Source organism: Tiliqua scincoides, chromosome 10, assembly GCF_035046505.1.
Source record: "Tiliqua scincoides isolate rTilSci1 chromosome 10, rTilSci1.hap2, whole genome shotgun sequence".
NCBI lineage: Eukaryota > Metazoa > Chordata > Lepidosauria > Squamata > Scincidae > Tiliqua > Tiliqua scincoides.
This window is the reverse complement of record NC_089830.1, coordinates 18868777-18892842: the sequence shown is the minus strand read 5'-3', so window position 1 is coordinate 18892842 and position 24066 is coordinate 18868777. Positions and strand designations below refer to the sequence as shown.

The 24066-nt window shown below is 46.1% G+C and overlaps 2 protein-coding genes across 2 annotated transcripts; both read left to right on the top strand.

Moving 5' to 3' along the window:
• The first annotated feature begins 4547 nt into the window (after positions 1 to 4547).
• Positions 4548 to 6999, top strand: ATP5IF1 (ATP synthase inhibitory factor subunit 1). The gene is made up of 3 exons (XM_066638680.1): positions 4548 to 4792; positions 4868 to 4956; positions 6744 to 6999. The coding sequence occupies exons 1-3, from the start codon at positions 4559 to 4561 to the stop codon at positions 6880 to 6882; spliced, it is 462 nt and encodes a 153-aa protein (XP_066494777.1). The 5' UTR covers positions 4548 to 4558; the 3' UTR covers positions 6883 to 6999.
• Positions 7000 to 11457: 4458 nt separating this feature from the next.
• DNAJC8 (DnaJ heat shock protein family (Hsp40) member C8) lies at positions 11458 to 24023 on the top strand. The gene is made up of 9 exons (XM_066638556.1): positions 11458 to 11555; positions 14926 to 15027; positions 15548 to 15604; positions 16598 to 16664; positions 16896 to 16990; positions 18558 to 18629; positions 19202 to 19293; positions 21712 to 21787; positions 23252 to 24023. The coding sequence occupies exons 1-9, from the start codon at positions 11487 to 11489 to the stop codon at positions 23372 to 23374; spliced, it is 753 nt and encodes a 250-aa protein (XP_066494653.1). The 5' UTR covers positions 11458 to 11486; the 3' UTR covers positions 23375 to 24023.
• The last annotated feature ends 43 nt before the right edge of the window (positions 24024 to 24066 follow it).

The following is a 24066-nucleotide window of genomic DNA, read 5'->3' as shown; positions in this document are numbered from 1 at the left end:
AAAACTTACTCATCTAATTTCTGTGTCAAGTGTATTTATTTATTTTCTGACCCTTAACACTGCCAGATATATGATGCAATCCTCATGCCAAAAAGTTTGGAGACCCCTGCAGTAGACCAGGGTTGGACAAACTTTCAACTTTAGGAATCCTGGACCTTTACAACTGTATAGAAGAGGGAATTGCAGCAGGTGCAACTTGTCATCTCTCTCAATGTATTTAAGTACTAAACTTGGAAAATATTATCTGCCATCTTCACACTTCTGTTTCTGGATAGAATGCAATTTGCATTGTAGTCATTTGTTGCCTTGCCCAGTACTGACCACAGGCTGGAAGGTCTTATTTGTGGTAACTTATTAGAAAATATTTTAGGGTTTTCCCATGAGAAAACTGCATCTATCTGTGTCTTTCTAAAGTTCCACCCCCCCCCCCATGCCTATTTAAATTTAGCCAAAACGACCATTGACAAAAAAAAGATTTCTGGGTTCTTGCTGAACTCCAGAGGTTTTCAGAGTTGTAAAACCTCAAAAAGAAAACCAAAAAAATGGCAGGCAAAAAGTTTCTAATAGTGAAATACTTTCAGGGGTGTCCAGCGTTAAGAGCATGGATGCCTAGTGATGCATCATTTGCTGCCCAGGGAAGGAAAGCATAGCACTTTATGGGTCATTTTGTGAATGAGTGATAAGGACAGATTGTTGGGGGGGGGGGAGAGATTTGAAAGTGAGAGCCAGGTTCATTCTAAACCTCAAGACAATCTTCCTATCCATGTGTATGGATAGGCTCCTCAGGTCAGGGAAAGTGAGAGTGGGGCAATCGCACCTCATCTCTGCTAAACTGGAAGCGGGGTGCAATCATTCCACTTTCCCTTCTGACAGGGCTGCAGGAACTGGGGTGCACCCTGCACTCCCTGCACCAGCCGTCCCTGGGTGTGGGTAGCCCTGCGCGAGCGCCTGCAGGGCTCCCCAGGTCAGGGAAAGTGGGAGTGGAGCGATGGTGCTCCGCTTCCGGTTTAGCGGAGGCAGAGCACGATCTCCCCATTCTCACTTTCCCTGACCTGGGGAGCCCTGCAGGCGCTCGCGCCCGGTTCCCCACATCCAGGGACGGCTGCTGCAGGGACTGGAGGGTGTACCCCAGTCCCTGCAGCCCTCTGAGTGACACGATCCTGGGGATCATGTCGCCGCCTTCCCCTGCTGCCTCCCCCTGCCCCTGCAAAGACTTACTGCGGGTTTCAAACTCCCTGAGAGTTTGAAAACTGCTGCCTTATGTCAATGCTTTCCAGCACTGGCATAGTGGTGCCAATGGGACATGTGCTGCATCCTGCAGTTGAGTGTCACGGAGGCCTCCTCAAAGTCAGAGGATGTTTGGTTCCCTTACCTCAGAGCTGCATTGCCCTTATGTCAGTGCCTGATGTAAGGGGTTAGGATTTCGCCCTCAGTTGTATTACTCTGGCTTGGATTATTAGAGCATCAGCAGCATCTACTCGAGTGTCCAAATTGATATTCTAAATATGGATCATGCAGTCTGATTTCATGCTGTACTTAAAGAAATTATTGAATCTTTATTTTAGTATGTCAAAAGCTGCATAGGATTGCAACCTTCACATATCACTTTTCCAAAGGAGTGCTTGCAACTGATGTCTGAAAACATGCTGGACACCTAATACATCCTTCTGCACAATGTGTTTACATTTATGTTGGTGACATAATCAAGGGAGTGTAGTTCCACTCCAAGGGTATGGAATGGATTCTGTAGGTCTAGCCCCCCCCCCAAAAAAAACAGTTTTAGGGCTTCTAGAAGCAATCATCAGGAATAGGTTCCATTATACGTATATTAAAGTATGTTTGAAATGGCATAACAATCCTAGCTTTGTTTATACTGGTGGCAGGCATGACAGTTACAATTCACTATTTGTTATGCTATCTTTCCATATCTCTTTGAAGTGTGCTTTCAGTCAAGCACATGTTGAAACCTGCCTCTTTCTGACATAACCCGTAAAACCGCTACTAGCAAGATGTTCTCAGAATAAACCATTCCTTGGAATGGATTTTGCTAAAATGGAGTTGGCAAAGTATGTGGTTCTTCTTACTGCACTGACATTTAGGACCAAATCCTATCCAGTTTTCCAGCACCAATACAGCTGCATTGGAGCCCCAAGGTAAGGGAATAAATGTTCCCTTAGCTTGAGGAGGCTTTGGTGGCTGTCCCCCCTGCAGGATGCACAGTTGCACCGGTGCTGGAAAGTGGATAGGATTGGGCCCTAACTCTCATTGAGGATTTTTTCCTCCAGGCTAGAGTGCTTGATCACTTTTTTGGCATCTCATGTCATAAGCATGGTCTGCTTCTGTGGAATGGAACCCCATATCCCATTAGTGCAAATTAAGTGAGAATGTGATGCAGGTAGTTGAGATTTTCACTGCTGGAGAGCTTGGTGCAAATTACTTGAAGAGTTTTTGGGAGTGGTCTAGATAGGAGTGAGCACTGCTTGCATGTAAGAAGTCTTGAAAGAAGGTCACAGTGAAAAGGCAGTGCCTGAGACCTTCAAATCAGCACACTTTGGTCCAGTCTTGAGGTACTAAGGGCCCAGTCTTATCCAATTTTCTAGTGCTGGTGCCGCTGTGCCAATGGGGTATTCACTGCTTCCTGTGATAGGGAATTTTGTACACCCACAAGCAAAGACACCATGATTACTGCAGCGTTCTTTCTAAAGTGGGTAGTCCAAAATATTAGTTACTTCTTTACATGCAAGAAAAGTGAATTTTGCTGCACAAAGTTTCCAAGTTATCGTGGTTAGGAAAGAATAAGAGATTTTGTCTTGGGGAATATGAAACTGGGCCCGATGGGATATTCAACTTTGTTCTTGGGATATGGTAAGGCAATGTTTCTCAACATTTGTCATCCACTGTACTACTTCACAGCGTTCACCTATTGGAAGTACCACTGGAAGTAACTGGCAATGACATCACTAGTTACTTCTGAGTTGGGAGGTCAGATGTGACATGACAAATACCAGTAAGAGGCTCAGGATGGACAGGAGGGCTGTTTCAAGTGTGGAAAAGTATGCTTTGTAGCTCTGCCCACTGAGCTGAGCCTTCTACTGTTTGCATTGTGTTTCTGGTCTGGCTGGAAGGTATCCAGGCATCCCATGAGTACCACCAGACTACCTCGAGTACCACTGGCAGTGCCCATACAACTGGTTGAGAAACACTGCTGTAAACGGTCTAGTGAATTTGGTCTGTCAGTTCTGCTGTTCTTGTGCCTGCACTGTTCCCATGTGCATCTTTACCATGGCATTCATACAGAAGCACATGTCTTCTGGTCACTGTCCCCTAATGAGAAAAGCAGAACTAAGACTGCCTTCTCCAGCTAGCTAAGTGGAGAAGAGGCACAAACATAGGCAGAAGATACATTGGCTTGGCCGTGCCAGCATCTTCAAGGTGCATGGTACGGGGTACCTAATCTCAGCACTGGTGCCAGGTTGCTAGAGGTCTTGAGGCAAAGCCCAGCACCTGGCTTCACATGGCGTCCCCTGGTAACAGTGGATGCAATTACTGCCACCAATACAAGGGAGTTCAGATGGGTCAGCTCTGCCTAGTGCCTGACCTCAATTGTTTGCAGTTAGTTGTTGTCCTTTACATCCAGCTTTTTAAGAACTTCGTGGATCTATAGGGCACTGTTTTCCCAAATGTATGCCTTATCCAAACTGCAGGTTTGCATGACTGCTGTCTTCTAGGCAGATGTAATTATTCTGGAAGAATGAGACAGCCCTTAGGCTCAGCCAAAGGACGTTTTCCTGTTCCAAAGGCAGGCCAGAGTGACACCTACAGGCTGAGGAGGTAACAAACCCACTGAAATCAAGTGTGGGTATCTGGCACGTTCCTATGTTGGCATCCTTTAGTCTCGGAAGACTATGGTATCGCGCTCTGAATGGTGGCTCTGGAACAGTGTCCTCCCCAGTACGCGAAGCCTGGGTAAAGTAGGTATGGAGGATAGGCTGTTACCCATGCAGCAAATCCCGCCTCTCCACGTCACTGAAATGGTCCAATGGAGACATGACAAATATCTTGTTATTGTGCTCCTTTTTCTACCTGCCCAGGCTTGGTACATCATCATGTACAAGCCCAATCCCAGGCAGGACTACTCAGAAGCAAGCCCCACTGTGCTCAATGGGGCCTGCTCCCAGGAAAGTGTACCTAGGATTGCAGCCTGAATACAAATCCAATCTTAGGCAGGGCTACTCATGAGTAAGTCCCACTGTGCTCAATGGGAGCCTACTACCAGGGTTGCAGCTTTAATACATGCTCAGTTCTAGGCAGGTCTACTCAGGAGCAAGTCCCACTGTGCTCAATGGGGGCCTGCTCCCAGGAAAGCGTATGCAGATTTGCAGCCCTATTGACCTAACCAGAGGTCCCCCAAGGATCTCTCTGATTGTCCCTGCTGCCTAGAGAGGTCACCCAATCAGCGCCTTTCAGCCTGACACCGGAAGTGGTGTGTGTGGTGGCGCTCTCGCGTGTCCACTCTATAGTTTCTCCTTTCCACGCCCGCTCGTGCCTCCTCCCCTCTATGGTTCCCCCTTTGTCCCCGGCCGTGACCTTTGCAGAGCAGCGCCAATTGGCGCGCCGGCCGTACGCCGCGCCTCTTCCTACCCGACCGGAAGCGCACGCCCCCGCGGCCTCACACCCACTCCAAGGGCAGACGGAGATGGCTGCAGTAGGGCTGGCGCTTCGTAGCGGCCTGCGAGGGGCCTTGGCGTGGCCGCAGCAGCAGCGAATGTGGAGCTCCGGCGGCGGCGACCAGGTAGTGCCGGGGCGGCCGGGGGGGGCCCGCACCCCCGGCAGCCCCTGACGCCTCTCTCCTTCCTTCCTTCCCCAGGGCGAGAGAGGCGGCGGCGCCGGCGCCATCCGCGAAGCCGGCGGCGCCTTCGGCAAGCGGCAGGCCGCCGAGGAGGAGCGCTACTTCAGGTACGGCCGCCTGCTTCCTCTGGGGCTGGGGCCTCTGGGCCTCGTCCCTCCCTCCCTCCAGAGCTGGCCCCTTCGCAAGCTCTGCACTCAGCGTGTGGTTCGCCTGTGGAACTCCCTGCCACGGGGTGTGGTGGCTGTGTGCGCTGGCTGCTTCTGCCTGTACACAGGGAGGGCACAGAGGTCTGGTCTGCCACAGGCCTTGGAGCCACTAGTGCCATACCTGTGGAACTCCTTGCCACAGGATGTGGTGCCTACATGGACCGGCTGCCACTCCCTTGAGTCTGGGAGGGGCACAGGGGTCTGATCTGCCACAGGCACAGGCCTTGGAGCCACAATGACACAGGCATTGTGTGTTTATTCTGTGGAACTCCCTGCCACAGGATGTGGTGGCTAGATGGGCTGGTTGCTACTGCCTCGAGACGGGGGGGGCGCAGAGGTCTGTGGCTGTTGGAGCCACAACTACACAGGCATTGTGCCATTAGTCTATGGAACTCCTTGCTGCAGGATGTGTTGGCTAGGTGGGCTGGCTGCTACTTCCTTGAAACTGAGAGGGGCACAGAGGTCTGAAGTGCCTTTGGAGCCACAATGGCACAGGCATTGTGTAATTAGTCTGTGGTGGTGGCTAGATGGGCTGGCTGTTGCTACCTTGAAACTAGGAGGGGCACAGGGATGTGATGTGCCATTGGAGCCAAGGTAATACAGGCATTGTCCCCTGCTAATTGGGTAAGAGGCACTTTTTCAAGTGGGTGCTCCTCTTTTCTTAGCAGGGGGAGAGTAACTGGCCCACCTCACCCCAGCAGTGTGTGTTCTAGTGGCTGTCTGCTGGTATTCTTTTGCATCTTTTTAGATTGTGAGCCCTTTTGGGACAGGGAGCCATTTAGTTATTTGATTTTTCTCTGTAAACCGCTTTGTGAACTTTTAATTGAAAAGCGGTATATAAATACTGTTAATAATAATAATAAAATTGTGTAATTAGTCTGTGGAACTCATTGCCAAAAGATATGTTGATGGGTGGGTGTGGCTAGATGGGTTTCCTGCCACTGCTTTGATACTGGGAGGGCCACGGGTCTGGTATGCCATTGAAGCTCTGCAGCTTAAAAAGCAGGGCAGGTGATGGAGGCAGTGGTGGATTTTCCTTTGCTGACTTCCTTTCATTGTATATTGTGGCCTTTTGAGTACTTGATAATTCACCTGTTCTTGCACCTCTAGGCAAATAGCGAAAATAAATGTATCCACCCTCTGATGGGTCTCTATTAGCAATAACAATAACAACAGTATTTATATACCGCTTTTCAATGGAAAGTTCACCTCTAGATGTGCCTTCCAGGCTGTGTTTAGCTTTGCGGTTGACAAATTGTGCAGGGCTGCTTTGAATAAACAGAAAATTAAAACCCATTTTTGCCCAGCATCAAATACACACATTTGTTCTCTGTTGCATATATGCAACATTGGGCAGAAATTATTTAAGTTCTGTGATAACCCTGCAGAAATGAACTAGGTTTTGCCACTCATTCTGAACTCCTGGTTGCGCTGAGCCAGTTACCCTTTTTAATTGAATGCTGCATTTAATTCCCATATTATGGTGATCCTTCTGCATGGAGCACAGTATGTAGTCAGAAGGCCACAGCTAGCAGCATTGCAGATCTCTGGTGGTTGTGCCAAGGGTTTTATGGCTAAGTGGTGGGGAGATTATTCTTTGTAATTCACTACTCCTTGCAAGTTGCCTTTAGCCAAGATGTGAGAGATGAATTGCAGCAATGTCCTGTTTAACTACCATACCATTGCAGGAAGAAAGAGCACGAACTCATGAAAGAACTGAAAAAACACCACCATGATGAAATTGAGCACCACAAAAAAGAAATTGAACGCCTGCAGAAGGAGATTGAACGTCATAAGTTCAAGATCAAGAAGCTTGATGACGACTAAACAGCTGCTGTCTTTGGTGTGTCATACATCTGGCATTGCTTTAAAAAGACGGAAGCTGGCCAGCATAATCTTGCTCTTAACACAGTGTGGAAATCGTGAAATAAATGGTTCAGTGGCTTTTGTAGTCAGTGTCTTGATTATAACCTAATTGAATATCTCTCCTTACTTTTATTTCACTATATGTTTTTGAATGGTTGTTTCTCAGTGTGCTAAATGTTTTGTCAAGTCTCCAGTTACAGCGTGGCTTAGGCAAGGGTGAAATCGGGTTGGTCACTGGCTGAGGGCCCATACCCATCAGAGGATTCATCTTGCCTGAACCTCTTAATACTGGTTACAGTCATATCACCATCAGGAGGTGGCTTTAGGGTACCTAAAGGAGGTCTGGTCTAGAGGGTAGAGCCTCCATTTGCCTGAAGATTAACATCCACAAGGTCGCCAGTTCGAGGCCACCGGCACCGTGCGACCTTGAAGCAGCTGGCAAGCTGCAGCTGAGCTGTTCCATCTGCTCGGAGCTTGGGAGGATGGAGGCCAGAATGTTAAACCAGATCGGAGTGTAACACCTTGAATGTAGTGGTTCTTGAAAGAAAGAACCTTCTTTCAATTTGTAAAAATCCCTGCGTGGATTTAGTAAGCCTGCCTATGTAAACCGCCTTGAATAAAGTCTTGAATAAAGACCAAGAAAGGCGGTATATAAATACTGTATATTATATTATTATTAGGGTAACCCTATGGAACCCAGCACAGGGCTTTGCCCCAGGGCCTCCAGCACTGAACCAATATCTCTTCCTATTAGGTTTGTGCCTCTTTCCCCTTAGTTGTTCAGAGAAAACAACATTGTTTCTGCCTTTTTCATTGGGGCAGTGTTTCTCAAACTTTGAGGGAGCTTTACTCCCTCAGTAAGTCCTTGCGGGGGAGGGGCTAGGGCAGTGACATGATCTCCAGGATCACCTCACTAAGGGGAGCGAGGGGGGTACTTTGCATTTACTTTGAACTAGGTAGGGCTGCAGGAGGTGTGGGGAGCCCTGCACAGCCCTCCGCAGCGCTCCCTGAGGTTTGGAATCTTGTGAAGGGGGGTGCTAAGCACCTCCTGCAAAATGGAAGTGCTTTGTGCCCGCTTTTACTGAAGATTCCAAGCTTCACGGAGGGCTGCACAGGGCTCTCCCTGCTCCTGCAGCCTCCAGTAGCCCTACCTAGTTCAGTGCAAAGTGCTCCCCTTAGCAACAAGATCCTGGGGATCACTTTGCTGCTGCCCCTTAAAGGGATTGGGGAAGCATTACACAAACTGGTGGGTCGCAACCCACCAGTTTGAGAACCACTGCATTAGGGAATAGCGACAAGAAGTCATTTGCTTTTATCTTCATACAGTCATAAAGCTGCAGATTGGAACTGTATGAGGACAAGAGCATCAGGACTAACAGGGAAGATGCACTGGCTTTTTATCTCCTATGGTAGCCCCAAACAACATACAGGTAGAATATTTTAAGCTCCGTTTCACATTCCGAACAGAACACTTTCATAATCATGTACAGAGGTACATTAACTATTTTGGAGTACCTGAAGAACTTTCCAGTAATCAGGATGTTTTCGGTTACATGCGTGCCAAATTGTAAATATATCGGTTTACCAGTTTGCATCTTGCCTTTCAGGCAAACACTTTTTAAAGGAAGTATACAGAACAAAGTATACAGAACAAGAAAGCCAAGTAAAGCAATAACCAAGACAGAAAAATGGGTGACCTGCAACAACAATATTACCTAAATGTGTTTCAACCTGCTTTCAGTGACACTACATTACTAGAGTTCTGCAGCTTATTAGAAAGGGAGGAGTCCAATGCACAAATTATGGAAAGGCATTCTATAGCTTCAGGGCAGCAATGTGGTGCTAATTGTGCCTTTAACTGACTGGGTCAAGTCTGCACAAGTGTGATTATTAATACATATTAGTTCTGAAAAAGGGTGGTTGTTTTTAGGTAATGCCCTTGCAGGAGTATCACACGCATTTTCTTGCACTTCCTGATAGTAGAATGTCTCAGAAAGCATCACCCACGTATCTGTGGGTAGTACTTAAGATAACAGTTTGTTAAAAATGGATTCCTCTTTTAAGGGTGATGTCTTTTAAATTCAGTTGGAATTATTTCACTCAACCTGGCATTGTCCTGGATTCTCTAGTGGCAGTGGTTGTCAGGACTGTCTGTCACCAACTTTGGGTGGTTTGCCAGCTACAGCCCTGCCTGGGAAAGTCCGACCAAAGGTATGCATGCATTGATCATACCTGGCTAAGCTACTGGCATTGTAAATTGGGTTCCATCTGAAAATGGTTGGGAGGCTTCAATTGAACAATGCCAGATTACAGAGGGGCAAATGCATAGGGGCACATACCACCTGTTCTGCACTATCTATGCCAATTACCACTTTGCTTCCTGGCCTGATTCATTGTGCTCATGTGGATCTTTAATGCTCTTAATGGTCTGGGACCAAGCTCCCTGAAGAATTGCCTTCTGGATCAACCTGCTTGGTTCCTGCAGTCAGTATCTGAGGTCCTAATTGCCTTGCTTGCCAGCCTCTAACAGATTTGAGTGGTGAATACCAGAGAGGGGGCGTGTAACAGCGCAAGATGCTGCTTTGGGAGGCACACAAGGCTTGGACCTTGTTGCCTGAGGGAGTGCAAAGAGCACTGAAGGAGTTAAAAGTGGGAACTGGAGCAGCGAGGAGCAGAGCAAGGAAAGAGACTCATTCAAAGGATTGATGCAGGGAGCTGAGCGGAAGCAGGACGGAGTGAGGTCTAGAGAAAGTGTTCCTCCCCGGCCAGCTTTCTCCAAGCTTTATTGAGTCTCAAAACACATGAGGCAATACAGTGCAATACGGAAAGTTACTGAAGGTTTCTAAGATTACACTAGTTACAACTGGCTGAGACTGACTGACCCTAGCTAACCGCAATACATTCCTAAATATGATAACTTCTTCATAATATCCTGTTATCTACAACGCTGGGCTTCAGAGAGTCAGCATAATTCTAAGGCTAGCAAAGTGTGCTTTGCATACATAGCAGATGTGTGTGCTATATTGCCAAATATGCCAAAGCATCCCAGTGCCTGTGCATAATTACCACGGGGTGGGGGGGGCTTTTTTGGTTGTGGACCTGCAGCTGTGGAACTCTATGCCTAAAATAGGTCTCCGTAGGGGTCCCCCTTTGCTGCTTGGAAGAACTAAAACTATTTTGAAAGGCCTTCCATTGTTCTCATTGGTTTTTATCCATGCTGGCTTTATGATGAGTTTACTGCTGCTGTTCTAGATAATAGACACTGTTTCAATTGTGATCTTGTGTCTTTATTTGCAAGAGCAGTGACCTAGAAAGCTGGTAAACAATAAAATAAATTACCATTGCAACTGATAGAAAGCATTATGTTCAAAATAGTCAATCAGGCAGGGCCTAGGAGAGAGGGTTAAAGGGGGTAATTTGTACCCAGGCCCAGGGTCCAAAGGGGGGCCCAGGAGCCAAAGGAGGGGGCCCAGAAATTTCCTGGGATGTTATGTTTTCCTATCTACTCAGACTTGTTGCCTGCACAGGATGCTGGGGACGCTACTGATGCCACATGGGTTGGTAGACCTGGGCTCCAAAGACTTTTCCAGCTGTCTTTACCCTCTCCCTACTCTGTTTTGCCCCTCCCTGCCCCTATTCTGCTTGCCTGTCACCACTCTCCCCTGCTCTGTTTCACCCCTCCCTCTTTGCAAAGGGACCCAAAAGAAACTTTGTACCCCCCTGATAAAATTCCTCTCAGAGGCCCTGCAATCAGGTTGTGACCCACCAGTGTGTCCTGGCCCACAGTTTAGGAACCAGTGGGCTAGCTAGAATTGGATCTGAGACTCTCTAGGCCACAACTCTACTCCCTCTTCTGTTTGATCCCTCCCCTCCTTCCTTTTCCAGTTCAGGGACAGGAAGGAGCAGAGGATGGCACATCACACAAGTAGCAGGGACAGCATACGACCCAACACCCCAGCAGCCAGGAGGTCTCAGGCCAACCCTGCAGAGAGAGAGAGAGAGGTTGGAACCAGAAGCTCCCAACCTTTGCAGCGCCTCCACCAGGCACAGCAAATGACCATTTGCACCCAGACTCTGGCTTCAGTACAAGGCAGATTCACAGCCCAATCCTGTGTGTGTCTACTCAGAAGTAAGCCCCATTGTGTTCAATGGGGCTTACTCCCAGGAAAGTGTGGATAGCACTGCAACCTAACCTGATCCTATTTGTGTCTACTCGGAAGTAAGTCCCATTATAGTCAATGGGGTTTACTCCCACGTAAGTGTGGATAGGACTATAGCCGAACAACCCACTCCTGTGTGTCTACTCAGAAGTAAGTCCCCTTGTGTTCAATGGGGCTTACTCCCAGGAAAGTAGCTAGGACTGCACCCTTAACCCACGTGGGGCGCTTAGGGAATGGAGCCCCATCAGTGTTGCTGGCCCTTTAAGAAGCCCCGCCGCTTTTCTTCCTCTCGCCTTTCCCCGCCCGGTGGGGGGCGCGACGTTACAAGCAAGCAAGCCTGAGTCACGTGGCCGGCGAAGGGCCCGGGTCACGTGCCGCGGGCGCGCAGCGTCACGTGGTGCAAAGATGGCGGCCACGGGGGAGCGAGAGGCGGGCGTCGGCGCTGAAGAGGCGTTTCTCACCTTCTATACGGAGGTAGGCCGGCTCGGCCCCTGGCCTGCCCCGCGCCCCCTCCCGCCGCAGGCGCTGCCCTGGTGAGACCGACCGGGGGGCTTGGCTGCCACCGCCTCCAGGGCTGGGCCCTCCGGCTGGGGCAAGACACCCGCCTGGGCTGCCTGCCTTCTACTGGGCCCGGGACGGGGTCGCCCGGCCCGGCCCGGCCCCGAGCGCTCTTTACCCTGCGTGGAATTGGACTGTGGAACTCCCCGCCAGAAGATGGGGGGTGCCACCCGATGTGGTGGAGGTTCGCTGTGGAATTCCCTGCCACTGCATGCGGTGGTGGCGCTTCCTGTGTTGAGGGCTAGTCTGTAGAACTCCCCACCACAAGGTGTGCTTGTAGCTCCCAGTGTGGTGAAGATCAGTCCATGGAACCCCCTGCCACAGGATGTGGTGGCTGCTCCCAATGTGGTGAAGATCAGTCCATGGAACTCCCTGCCACAGGATGTGGTGGTGGCACCCAATGTGGTGAGGGTTAGTCTGCGGGACTCCTTGCCACAAGATGTGGCAATGGCACCTGATGGGGTGCGGGTTAGTCTACAGAACTCACCACCACCAGATGCTATTTTTGCTTTCACATGTCAGGTTTCATGGTGACTTGTTCTGCGTCCTCTAATAAGAATATTTGATTACTGTGAACAGTGGTGGGAGGGCATCAGGTGAGGCAGGGAGTGGGCAGTGATGGAGTGGGGTGGGCAGATAGGGTCCTGCGAGGGGAGAGGGATCGACAGTGGGGTCCCCAGTCTCATACTTGATTGATTGGGGCTGTGGCATGAAAAGTCATTGAAGACAACCAGTTCATAATGCTGGTTGATCATCCTGTATCTGAACTGTTTGGGACAGGAAGGTGTCTGGATTTTGGATTTGTCTGGATTTTGGAATAGTTGTATAAATATAATGAGAAATGCTTCCTCTTGCTCTTTTTGCTGTTACATTTATGGGTGTCTGCTGGCTTCTGAAATTTTTCAACCATGTCTGTACAGGTGCACCCCACAGAACAGAGAAGAGAACTTAATAGCTTGTACTATAAGCAGGAATGAGCACAGGACCTTCTAATGATCACATTACAGAAAATTTTTTTTAAAAAGTCTTAGATAAAAATGTCTGGATTTTTCAACAGTCTCGATTTTGGGATGGTGAGATAAGGGGATATCTACCTCTAATGAGTAAACATGATCTGGCTTCCAGTGTTTTTGGCCAACAAAAGTGCTGCCACTGCACAAAGAAAGTGGTTGAGGGCTTACTTTATTTTTAAAGTGAACACTAAGAGTTCAGAGAAGAGTTCATTTGTTAGTAGGGTCACTGGGGGATGTGAGCCCCTGCTGTCAGTGTGGTGTGCCTTGTCAATTGCCAAAAAACTGATGGTGAGCCTTGACAATTTTAGTGCCTTGTCAGTGTGGCATGAGATGTAAAAGGTTGAAAATCACTGGTATAGATCAGGGGTCTCCAAACTTCTTGGCCAGAGGGCCACATCAAATATCTGGCATGGAGGGCTGGAAAAAAAATTTAAATATAAAATTTAAATAAATAAATTATTAGAGATTGAATTTAGGTGAGTGAATAAATGAATGAATGGGCTCATTCATTCTACCTCTCTGGCCCTCTGAACACCCTTCAGGCAGTATCAGAGCACAGTTCTGGTCATGTTCAGTTGAGTGGACCAGAGGCTTTCAAGGGACAAGAGGTTGGCCGTGGGCTGGAAAGAGGCTTGCTGCGGGCTGCATCTGGCCCCTGGGCCAGGGTTTGGAGACCCCTGGTACAGATGATGGTTGCATGATAATATATGTTATACACACACACAGCAAGCTTAACATGTTGTGATATTCTGTAACACTCTTGAACTTGTTTTGCCTTCTTAAAGGCTTTTTGAGGAAGACTAGCAAACACCTGTTGGTTAAGAGAAAATCGACAAATTGCATTTAAATTTAGTCTGCCTCTAATGCCTTGGGCTTGCTTACATATTACAGAATTTATCCATGTATGGCTTCTTGAAAATCTGCATGTTAATTAGAATGTGTGGTGTTCGTAAATACTGTAGTTTTTGGCAGGCAGACACATAGGGACACTGTGGTTGTCTGGCTTCTGATGTATATGCCACAAAAACAAGGTAGGATAGGAGTTAGACTAGGCGCACCTGTTTGTTTCCATGCAAAATTCCAATTGCTGATCCTTTAAAGCCCTTTATGGTCTTTAAGGTTGAATCAAGACCATACCCAGGCCATCCAGAATTTGTAGATCCCAAGCCATTTGTATAAAACAGAAGTTGCACTGTAGCCAGCACTGTTACCTAAGGTATAGCAGAGAGCTCGTTGATGATGTGATGACATCATTGCTGAATGTCTGGAAGCAGAGTTACAGAAGGGGTCCACCCACCAGAATGTAGCCCTTACAAGGAACAGTGGAGCTTTCTGGACAAAACCAATGTGGTGAAGCAATTCAAGTATTGGATTAGGACTGGTGAGGCCCAAGTTCAAATCCCCTGCTCAACTGTGAACAAGGTTGAACCTTGGGTGACTGTGGTGACTGTGGACAAGGTTGCACACTCAGACTAACTTATTTTATAGGATTGTTGTGAGGATAAAATACAGGGAGAAATCTTGTATGCCTCTTTCTTGTAGAAAGGGTGAGACAGAAAATAACTCTTTAAAAAAAAAGTCTGTATGTACCGTTGATGCGCATTGCTATAAATGTGCAGGTTTCCTGCACTTCCTCCATAAAGTGCCTTCCTTTGGAGGACTGTCAGGCAAGGTGGTCTTGGATCCAAACAGATATTTGAACTTGGATCCAAGGTTACCAGTATACACTGGGGCTTAGTCTACATGTGAGATAACAGTGGTCTTTGTCCAAGGGACTGATCCCCACCAGCCTGTTAGCTTCAGCAGTGCTGCAGCAGCTACTGCTGCCACAGTACTCATTGCTTTAATAATAAACATTAAAAGTTTCAGAATATTGAATTTTGTGCCTTCTGCTTTTTCCTAGTAGATCATAGAATAAACATGGATCTTGATGACTCACACTTGAGATTCCCAGAGATGTGACATGCCAGAAGGCTCATAATTGGATTGGATGGTGCTGCTCAGCTGGTTACTTCAGCGTCAGCACCTTCAAAGACGTAGCTGGGCCTTGCTGTTGAGTTCTGAAGTTGCCCTCCCTGTGTAACTACATACATACATATGACCTTTATTGGCATAGATAAATGAAATGTAATTAAAAAACACAACAGACAAAAAAAACAGTCATAATCATCCATTACCCCCCCACCTCCATAAAGTAACACAGGACCCAGAAGTCTGTCGTCATGCAATTTACTAACATGTTTCTCTATTATTTATGGTTCCTGTTCCTGCAGGTGAAGCAAATTGAAAAGCGAGACTCAGTCTTAACTTCAAAAAATCAGATTGAGAGGCTTACGAGGCCGGGAGCATCCTATTTCAACTTGAATCCCTTTGAGGTGAGCCCAAGAGTGTCCTCAGTTATTGTCCCTCCTGTGATTTCTGGCTATTTGCTTGTGAGTCAACATGCATCCAGGTTTGGTGATGGTTGTATGTTTGTACCCTAAGGGCCAAATCCTATCCAATTTTCCAGTGTCGGTGCTGCTGTGCCAATGGGACGTGTGCTGCATCCTGTGGTGGGGAGGCAATCACAGAGGCCTCCTCAAGGTAAGGGAACATTTGTTTCCTTACCTTGGGACTGCATTGCGGCTACACCAGTGCTGGAAAGTTGGATAGGGTTGGGCCCTAAATCCCCTACTTAAGTGCAGGTTTGGTTCTAAGCATCTGTACCTAAGTTGAACCATCCTTAAGTTGAAACTTCTGGTTCTTGCTTGTCCAGCACTGTTGTCTCTGTCCAAAAGCACCATTGAAGGATGTATATAGTGACTTGTGCCACAACACTATCTGTTGGAGTGCTGCATCAGTTAGGCAGTTACCAGGAAGCGGCTTATAATTTTGCTGCTTTTTGGTCTCTTCCAGGTATTGCAGTTGGATCCTGAAGTTACAGATGAAGAGATAAAGAAGAGATTTCGTCAGGTAGGGAGCTCTGATACTGCTGCTGACTTAATAGCGGGAAGAGGCTTAGAACAGATTATTGTGACTGGTTGTGGGTAGAGGAAAATGCTTCTTGCTGAAGGGCAGTGGTAATGTCAAGGAACGAGAGTTGGCATTTGTAAGGAAGCAACAGCAGCTGTGATGTTGGGTGTGAGCTGCTCTTAAAAGAGAGTGAATTTTGTTTTCCCAATGCATTGCTAATGCACGATAAAACTACATTTCAGCTAAGTTTCATTTTGTGCCTTGCTAATGAAAAGCTGGTGTGGATGTTCATAGCTGCATGCCTGACCATAGTGCTCAGTGCTTATTTGCTAGGTGGAATTCACACAGCCCAAGATGGAGTCTTGTCATCACTTGGGTGGATGATAAGGGCAGGGGCCAGAGGCTATCAGCCATGGGGGTGGAGATGGGCAAGAACCTCTATCGCATACTCTGCCTTCCCAACCACAGAAAGCTTTGTTCAGACCCTGAGATTTCACCAGAGACTGAATATCTTCCCACCTTAGTAAGTTTCTTTTTCTCCATGCAGTCTGGAAACTTTTGTTTAACGCTGAGAGTTTCCAAATGCCAAATTGTGCACTAGATAGTACATTCTCATCTTGCTTAATGGCATTGAAAGTGTGTGCACAGAAACTGTAAGGCCCTGTGTATTTTTTTCCCCAGTTCGAATAAACCTCACAGATAGTCAAGGTTTGACTTGACTGTTTGTTAAAGCACACAGCATGTTGATCTGTTGAGCATCAGCTGTTGAAAAGGGTTTTGTTTGAATGTGTTCACAGACTGGAGGAAGCTGGTTGGCTGAGAAGCCAAATTTGGGGGTACGGCTTACCCTAGATAGGTAGTTCACTATGAATCCTCTGTGTTTTATTAATAAACCACAGAGAGAAGAAGATGAACATCCATGTATGAGGGTACTTGTAGACAGCAATGTACCTTTCAATGAACATCAATTTGTGCTTTGATTATATTTTGCAGTTATCTATATTGGTCCATCCTGACAAAAATCAAGATGATTCTGAGAGAGCCCAGAAAGCATTTGAAGGTATCTCCATGGCTTTTCTTGTTTCAGGCTCCAGTTGCTATAATTGCAGCAGTTCATTCAACTGGTTTTTAGTGTTAGAGCTAGATGCAGCTGCTCTCTGGAATGTCTAAATGTGATTAGGGGTTTTGGTTTTCAAGCTTTGTTTATTTAACTAAAGATTTAAGTTCAATAAATAAGAGTACAGTACATCAAATTAGGTGAATGTACTGGTAGAAATATTTGGTTTTTCAGCTGTCGACAAAGCATACAAGCTGTTGTTGGAACAGGAACAAAAGAAGAGGGCCTTGGACGTGATACAGGCTGGGAAGGAATATGTGGAGCACATTGTAAGTACTGTGTACTGTTGAACAACCAGTCTGTAATCAGATGGACGGGATCAAGTTATTGGTACCTAGAAAGAGGCTCTGACTATTGGCAGTATTGAGTCATAGTGTCTGCTCACAATAGTTCAAGTTGTACCAGAGCTTTCCCACATATTTTTGTTCAGCCATGATTTTAATAAAGGTTTATCATGGCCATGCACAGAATTGCATTTTCCAAAATGTTTTGGGGGACATGTGCACCAAATTTAGCTTTTGGTATCTGTCTCTGTTAATTAAATAAGCTTGAAACTGGGTGAATGTTACAGTAATTTATTTTGCATGTTTGATTTATTGCAGATCCTTTGCTCTTGTACAGAAGTTCCACAGATGATATTTTTAGACTAAAGTTGGAAAAACCGTTTTCCTTAAAACTGTGCTGGGGAAAACTGAAACGGAGAGTTTAAAACCAGTTTCACTTTTATTTGATTTTCTAATCTATAGCATCCTAGAGAAATATTTGATATGGATTAAATGAACCCACTTGTGCATCCTCTGCTAACCTTAGTGCTTCAGTTTGGCCATCCAGATAGCATTTGCTTACATAATAAATTGGAAGCATGTCAACATAGTTGGCTTTCAATTCAGCAGCAGGAAAGTAAACTGATGCCTAAGCTGCCTTGCTGCTATCCACCCATCCCACTGCCCTTTGAGTACATGGAGAGTAAAGGGCCTTACACAGGAACAGGGTTATAATTCTAGTTTTCCATTCTCCCTGGCCCTAGATATGTTTTGAACTGGTCCCAAAGGTAAAGATGTCCTTGTACCAGGGGAGGGTGCTGTTAGGTGCGACACTGAAATAATAAGAGAGCCCTTCTGGAGTATTGCAAAGTTGGAAAGTAAGGTTTGTTAAGCAATTGGGAATTTGGAGTTGGTCTTGTCCTCTTCCCATGAAAATTGTGTTGTATTTTCAATAATTAAAAAAATGGAAAATTTTGAGGGAAGTAAAATTAAAACTTGCTTGCTTTGAATACTGTGCATGGGCCCCAAGTTATGTTGTCATACGATAATGGCGCATATACTTCTACCACTTTGAGAATTTTATATTGATGTATTTTAAAATGTTCATACTGTATATGGAGAAAGGAGCAGTCATGGAGTTCTGATCAGTCTTTTATCCAGAAGAACTGGATTTCTTTTGTTCTTTTTAAATGTTTATTTGTATTTTATCTTGCTTTGTATTTTAATCTCGATTGTTAGCCGCCTTGGGTGCCCTTTGGGGAGAAAGGCGGAATAGAAATAAATAAAAAAAATATTAAGCTGCAAATCTGATCTCTTTAGAGAGCTCAGCTCATTGCACATAACTTACTGTGTAAATTTCTTGCATATGCTTCAAACATTTTAGACCTGAATATTTATATACTAATGACTAGGCAGATTGGACCTAGAGTTCTGTTCATTGTTCATTCCAATAGTGTGTGTGTTGGCTGATCCCATGGCACTGTTTGGAATAGGTTTGGTATGATTCTGAGGAATAGCTACAAATTCAAATGCAGTGAGACTTCTATATTCCTTACCTACGGTACCATTTTAGGTGAAAGAGAAAAAGAAACAGTTGAAGAAAGAAGGCAAGCCAACCAATGTAGAAGAGGATGATCCAGAAGTGGTAAGTTAACTTGCAGGAAATGCATGATTTGCAGCTTGGGTGTGCAAGCTGCAAATGTACCCCCATTTCCTTGTGGTATGGAAGCAAATTAATATTTTTGTTAAGTCTTTGGTTTAAAAATTTTTGGCATTTATGGGTGGTAGGCAAAGTACAGGCAGATATCAATCTTTCCTGCTTCCCTGAATTCCTTTGGGTTTTCTTTGTTTTGTTTGATTTTTTTGCTGTGATTTGTGTGAGTTCACAGTTTTAGTTGTCATCCCTGAACCTTGTACTCCTCATACTGCTGTACAATTATGAGATTTTGTATGGAAATGTGAAAGACTTCTCTGGGACATGATAGTGGCGTGATGGCTTAGTAGCAGAAAGACAAATAGCTTTGCGTCCCAGCCTATGATATTTTCAGCTACCATATGCCGTGCTGTCACTTTGCTATGTAAGCACCCTGGGGAGTGGGGAGAGGAATTCACCTGTCCCTTTGTACCTGTTTAGGCCTAGAGAAGTAAGACTGTGGAACTGAAAGGGTAAGCTGCATCAGTACCTTGGCATATGCTCTAAACTTGCTTTTCTTGCAGTTCAAACAAGCCGTGTACAAACAGACAATGAAACTTTTTGCGGAATTGGAAATTAAAAGGAAAGAAAGAGAAGCTAAAGAAATGCATGAGAGGTAAGATCAATATCAGATTTTTGTCTTATGTATTTTCTACATATGCCTAGAGTTCTGTGAAAGACATGTCTGAAATTTAGTGGTTGGGTTTTCTCACCGATAGCCTCGGAAGGAGTGCTTGAAGAAAATTATTTTGTTGAGCATTTTCATATCACTTCAATGTGTAGCTGTTGCATTATCTAGGACATCATTGTAGTAACTATGTGATACAGGGTGTTGGCATCCTTCAGTCTTGGAAGACTATGGCATCGTGCTCTGAATGGTGGTTCTGGAACAGAGTGTCCTCTCCAGTGCGCGAAGCCTGGGTAGAGTAGATATGGAGGATAGACTGTTTCTGTTCGAGCAGCATTGCGGAGCTGCCAGAACGTGACTGTGTTCAGCCATGATCTGCCTCAGGGACTCTGGCTCCGGATTTTGTCTCGAGGTTGACTCCTGAAGCCTTTTCCATAACTGGATGTAGCCACAAGGCAGTGGAGGTTTGGGATCAGAGTTTTCCTTCTCTCAGATGAGCTGCCTTCCCAGGCTAACGAGTCCCATCTACCTGGTGGCTGTTTAGTTGCCTCTTACAACAAGTACAGCCAAACTGAGGGCCTATTCTTATCTCCATCCCCCAGGGGAAGATACAGGGTGACGCTGAGTAATATATGCTTATCTTGTACAACCCACTGAGCTTCAGACCTGAGCAAGGGTTTGAACCTGCATGTTTCAGGTCCAAATCGGCGTCCTCTACAACCAGAATGTGTGGTGCAGAGAAGAGAGATTTGCTCCCAAAGTTCTTCAGTTTTTGTTCTTTATCAAGATCTTTCAGAAGGTGCTACAATATTGGAAGATATATATATTTTATAGGAGATAGCTAGATACCTGCAACATCCAATTGTGGCTCTAGGGGGCAGTCATTGTCTTACTCGTTGTCTAAGTTGAAAGCCAGCACCTCCGCTTCTGATTTTTTTTTTGCCTTGAAACCAGATTTGCTCTTTTACCAACTGTCTCTTGCCTGGGTAATTCTGTGCTGGATTTTATCATGGAGCTCATCAGCGCACCAGAAGCTTGGTCACTAGAGTACGAAACATATTGTTTGAACAATATGGTAGATTCCATCTCTCTTGTCCCAAAGCTTTTGGATTATGTTGCGCTACAGCAGGAGCAAGTAGTTCCAGATATAAACACATGATATATATATCACATGATGTGATACATAAACACTTGCCATTCATATACATTTACATAAGTCATTGCAGATTCCTACAGCCCCCCCACCCCTCCCCCCAGGCTTAGATTTTCTTGTTCTTTTCTATACAGTGGAGAAAGATGGGTGTCCCTGGACTAAGCTCCTGTATTACGGGGCTGGGGCACCTTCCTTATGAGGAAAGGCTACGGCGTTTGGGCCTCTTCAGCCTAGAAAAGAGACGCTTGAGGGGGGACATGATTGAGACATACAAAATTATGCAGGGGATGGACAGAGTGGATAGGGAGATGCTCTTTACACTCTCACATAATACCAGAACCAGGGGACATCCACTAAAATTGAGTGTTGGGCGGGTTAGGACAGACAAAAGAAAATATTTCTTTACTCAGCGCGTGGTCGGTCTGTGGAACTCCTTGCCACAGGATGTGGTGCTGGCGTCTAGCTTAGACGCCTTTAAAAGGGGATTGGACGAGTTTCTGGAGGAAAAATCCATTATGGGGTACAAGCCATGATGTGTATGCGCAACCTCCTGATTTTAGGAATGGGTTAAGTCAGAATGCCAGATGTAGGGGAGAGCACCAGGATGAGGTCTCTTGTTATCTGGTGTGCTCCCTGGGGCATTTGGTGGGCCGCTGTGAGATACAGGAAGCTGGACTAGATGGGCCTATGGCCTGATCCAGTGGGGCTGTTCTTATGTTCTTATGTTTATTCAAACAATACAGAAAGCTAACTAATAAGTTGTATTCTGTGCTCTCTCAAGTGCTAGGGATGGGTAGTAGTTACACATATAAAATATGCTGTTCCTGGCTGGCTACTTGGATTGTATACAAGACTGGTTAGTTATATCTTGAATGGATTCAACCTGTTGTCCCTGGAGACTAGTACCAAAACATGACAGGTGTTGAGCTAATAAATTACTCCTGAGACTCCAATTGAGGCCTCCTCTCCCTTCATCCTTGTCTTTGACTTCTTTCCTCAAAGGAGCACAATCAAAATTAGAAACTGAGGCCAGAGAAACATACAGGGGGATTTGGCAAAAACATATTGATGTAATTCCAGAATTCTTTCTAACCATTACATTTCCTCTATTTTTCCATCAAAGGGAACACCTCCTGGATCTCCTGTAGTTCATTGTATCTCCCTGCAGGAGCAATTTAATTCCAGATCTCGCCATTACTATCTTGTCTGGAGGGAATGGCCTGCTAACATCTCCTCCCTGGCTTCTATTCTAGGAAGCGGCAGAGAGAAGAAGAAATTGAAGCTCAGGAGAAAGCCAAGCGTGAGCGAGAATGGCAGAAGAACTTTGAGGTAACTGGCTCTGTGTGGCCTGGGTGTTCCCTCACAAACTTAACAGCTTCTGTCTAATCCTAAAGGTCATTTTGTCTAGAGCAAGTCACCGTTTAATTTAGTGGGGCTTGTTTTTGAGCAAATAGGATTGGGGTTGTGCTATAATGCTTTGCTGAAATTCCTTGGGAATTCTGGAAGCCTAGGAAGCTGTTGTAGCTTCTTTTCTCCTTGAATGCCGCTCGAAACCACTTAGATCTGCATCATGTGTACGAAACTCTTATCTCCGACAGCAGCTGTGCAGGAGGTATTCCAGCCTTATATTTCCAGTTACAAAGATATCTGGAAAATGGGGGAGTGAATATGAAGACCACTGCTTGTGCTCTACTGCTGAGCTCTGAGGCTGTCTATAGATAGAGGAGGCTAAACTCCTCTGTCTGTGTGTGTGGTTAGTGAATGGAATTTGAACTGTAGAATCAGTGAACATATGAAACTGCTTCATGTTATGTCGCATTGCTGGTCCATCTGGCCCAGTTTTTTCCACTCTGGTGGCAGCAGCCCTCCAAGGTTTCAGGCACTCTTCCATTCCTGCTGCCCAACATGACTGACTGTTGATTGAAGCTGGGATCTTAAGCATGCAGGCTGCTCCCTCTTTGGAGGTTTTTCAAGCAGAGGCTGCATGGCCACCTGTCAAATGCTGTAGCAGTTGCTTATGCTGAGCAGGGGGTTAGACTTGGTGGCCTCTGAGTATATTCCAAATCTAACTTTATGCTTTCCCACTGAGTCAGGGACACTTCTTTCCCCTTACTAAGAATCCCCCAAGACAAAAATTGCATTGACTCAACTTGGAGCCTTTGAATATACCAGCCTGACATACAAGTGAGCAAGTGTTGGGTTTATTCTGAATAATGGGAGCCCCTTGGGGAAGATTCCCCAGCCTCTGAGCACAGTGCCAGTCTCCTAGGAGAAGGGGCATGATTACGTCAGCCTTCTGAATGCAGAGAGAATCTAGCGATAGGAGCTAGTGAGGCTGGGCATTGCTGCCTTGATATGCGAGGAGCCTGCTAGCGTAAACATGGTGCTGAGGCACTGTTCCAGGAAAGTACTGAGCTATAGATGGGCTGTTTGAAACCAAATGAATTGGGACAAATGGGGTCAGATTGCAAAAGCCGAGACGTAACATTATAGCAGGGACTCGAATTCTTGCTTGACGAATCTGGAACAAGAAGCAGAGATGGGGAAACAGGGCTGTTTGCTTTTCATATAGGTAGGTATTTGGTAGCTCTTGGCAATCTCTGCAAGTTGTTGCTAATCTGATGTCTTGGGCCAGCGAGCCTTTTCTGTGGCTCGAGGCAGTTTGTCTGCTTCTGGTGTTTCGCGTGCTCTGTCCTTTTGAGACTTCTAAGGAAACTTTTCCTGTTGATTGGAAACAGGAAATTAAAACTCTGGCCTCACAGCCCTTATTAACTGTAGCTTCCTGTTATCCAGGAGAGTCGGGATGGACGTGTGGACAGTTGGAGGAACTTCCAGGCGAATACAAAAGGGAAGAAAGAGAAGAAAAACAGGACCTTTTTGAGGCCCCCCAAAGTGAAGATGGAGCAGCGTGAATGAGCCTGTCCCTTCCATGCTCTGAAGGACTTTCCCATACTACCACGTTTAGCCCCTCCTTGCTTTCCCGTAGGATCTTTTCTTCAGTATGATTGAGTTTTGGTCCAAGTATCTTCTGTACTCTTCCCATTTCTTGCCTGAGGTTCATCGTGTGATGTCCGGGGCCAAATCCACCGCCTTTAGAACACTTGGCTTACTTAGGAAGACCCCAGCACCATACCTGCCGCCGCGTTTACTCATAGTCCCGTAATTTAATGTTCTGTATTCACAGATATTGCTGTTCAGGTTGCCATCAAGTCTAATTCCTAGAGGTGTCCAACTAAGATGGCTGCTGAGAGGCGCCTGGTGGGTGCCTCTGCTCACTAGACCCTTTATCATCTGCATCAGTTTCCACTTGTCGATAGTGAGTATTGGAGCCCAGAATGGAGATGTATAGTTGGACTTCGCCAAGTCCCCAACTCGGTTGCATGGAGCTGAAATTATCCCCTGGCTCTGATTCCCCAGCTGGCAACTCCTGGGTTCCAGGATCGCAGATGGGTGACTAGCCAATTAGACTACCACATCCCCTCTGTAAATAAAATGAAAAAATATCTCTCATTGAATATTCAGTTAGTGGCAACGTTCTGTATGTAAAATAAATTTTTACCCAAAACCTTTTGGTCTTAATTCTTGGTCACTTTAGAGTTGCTTGTTCC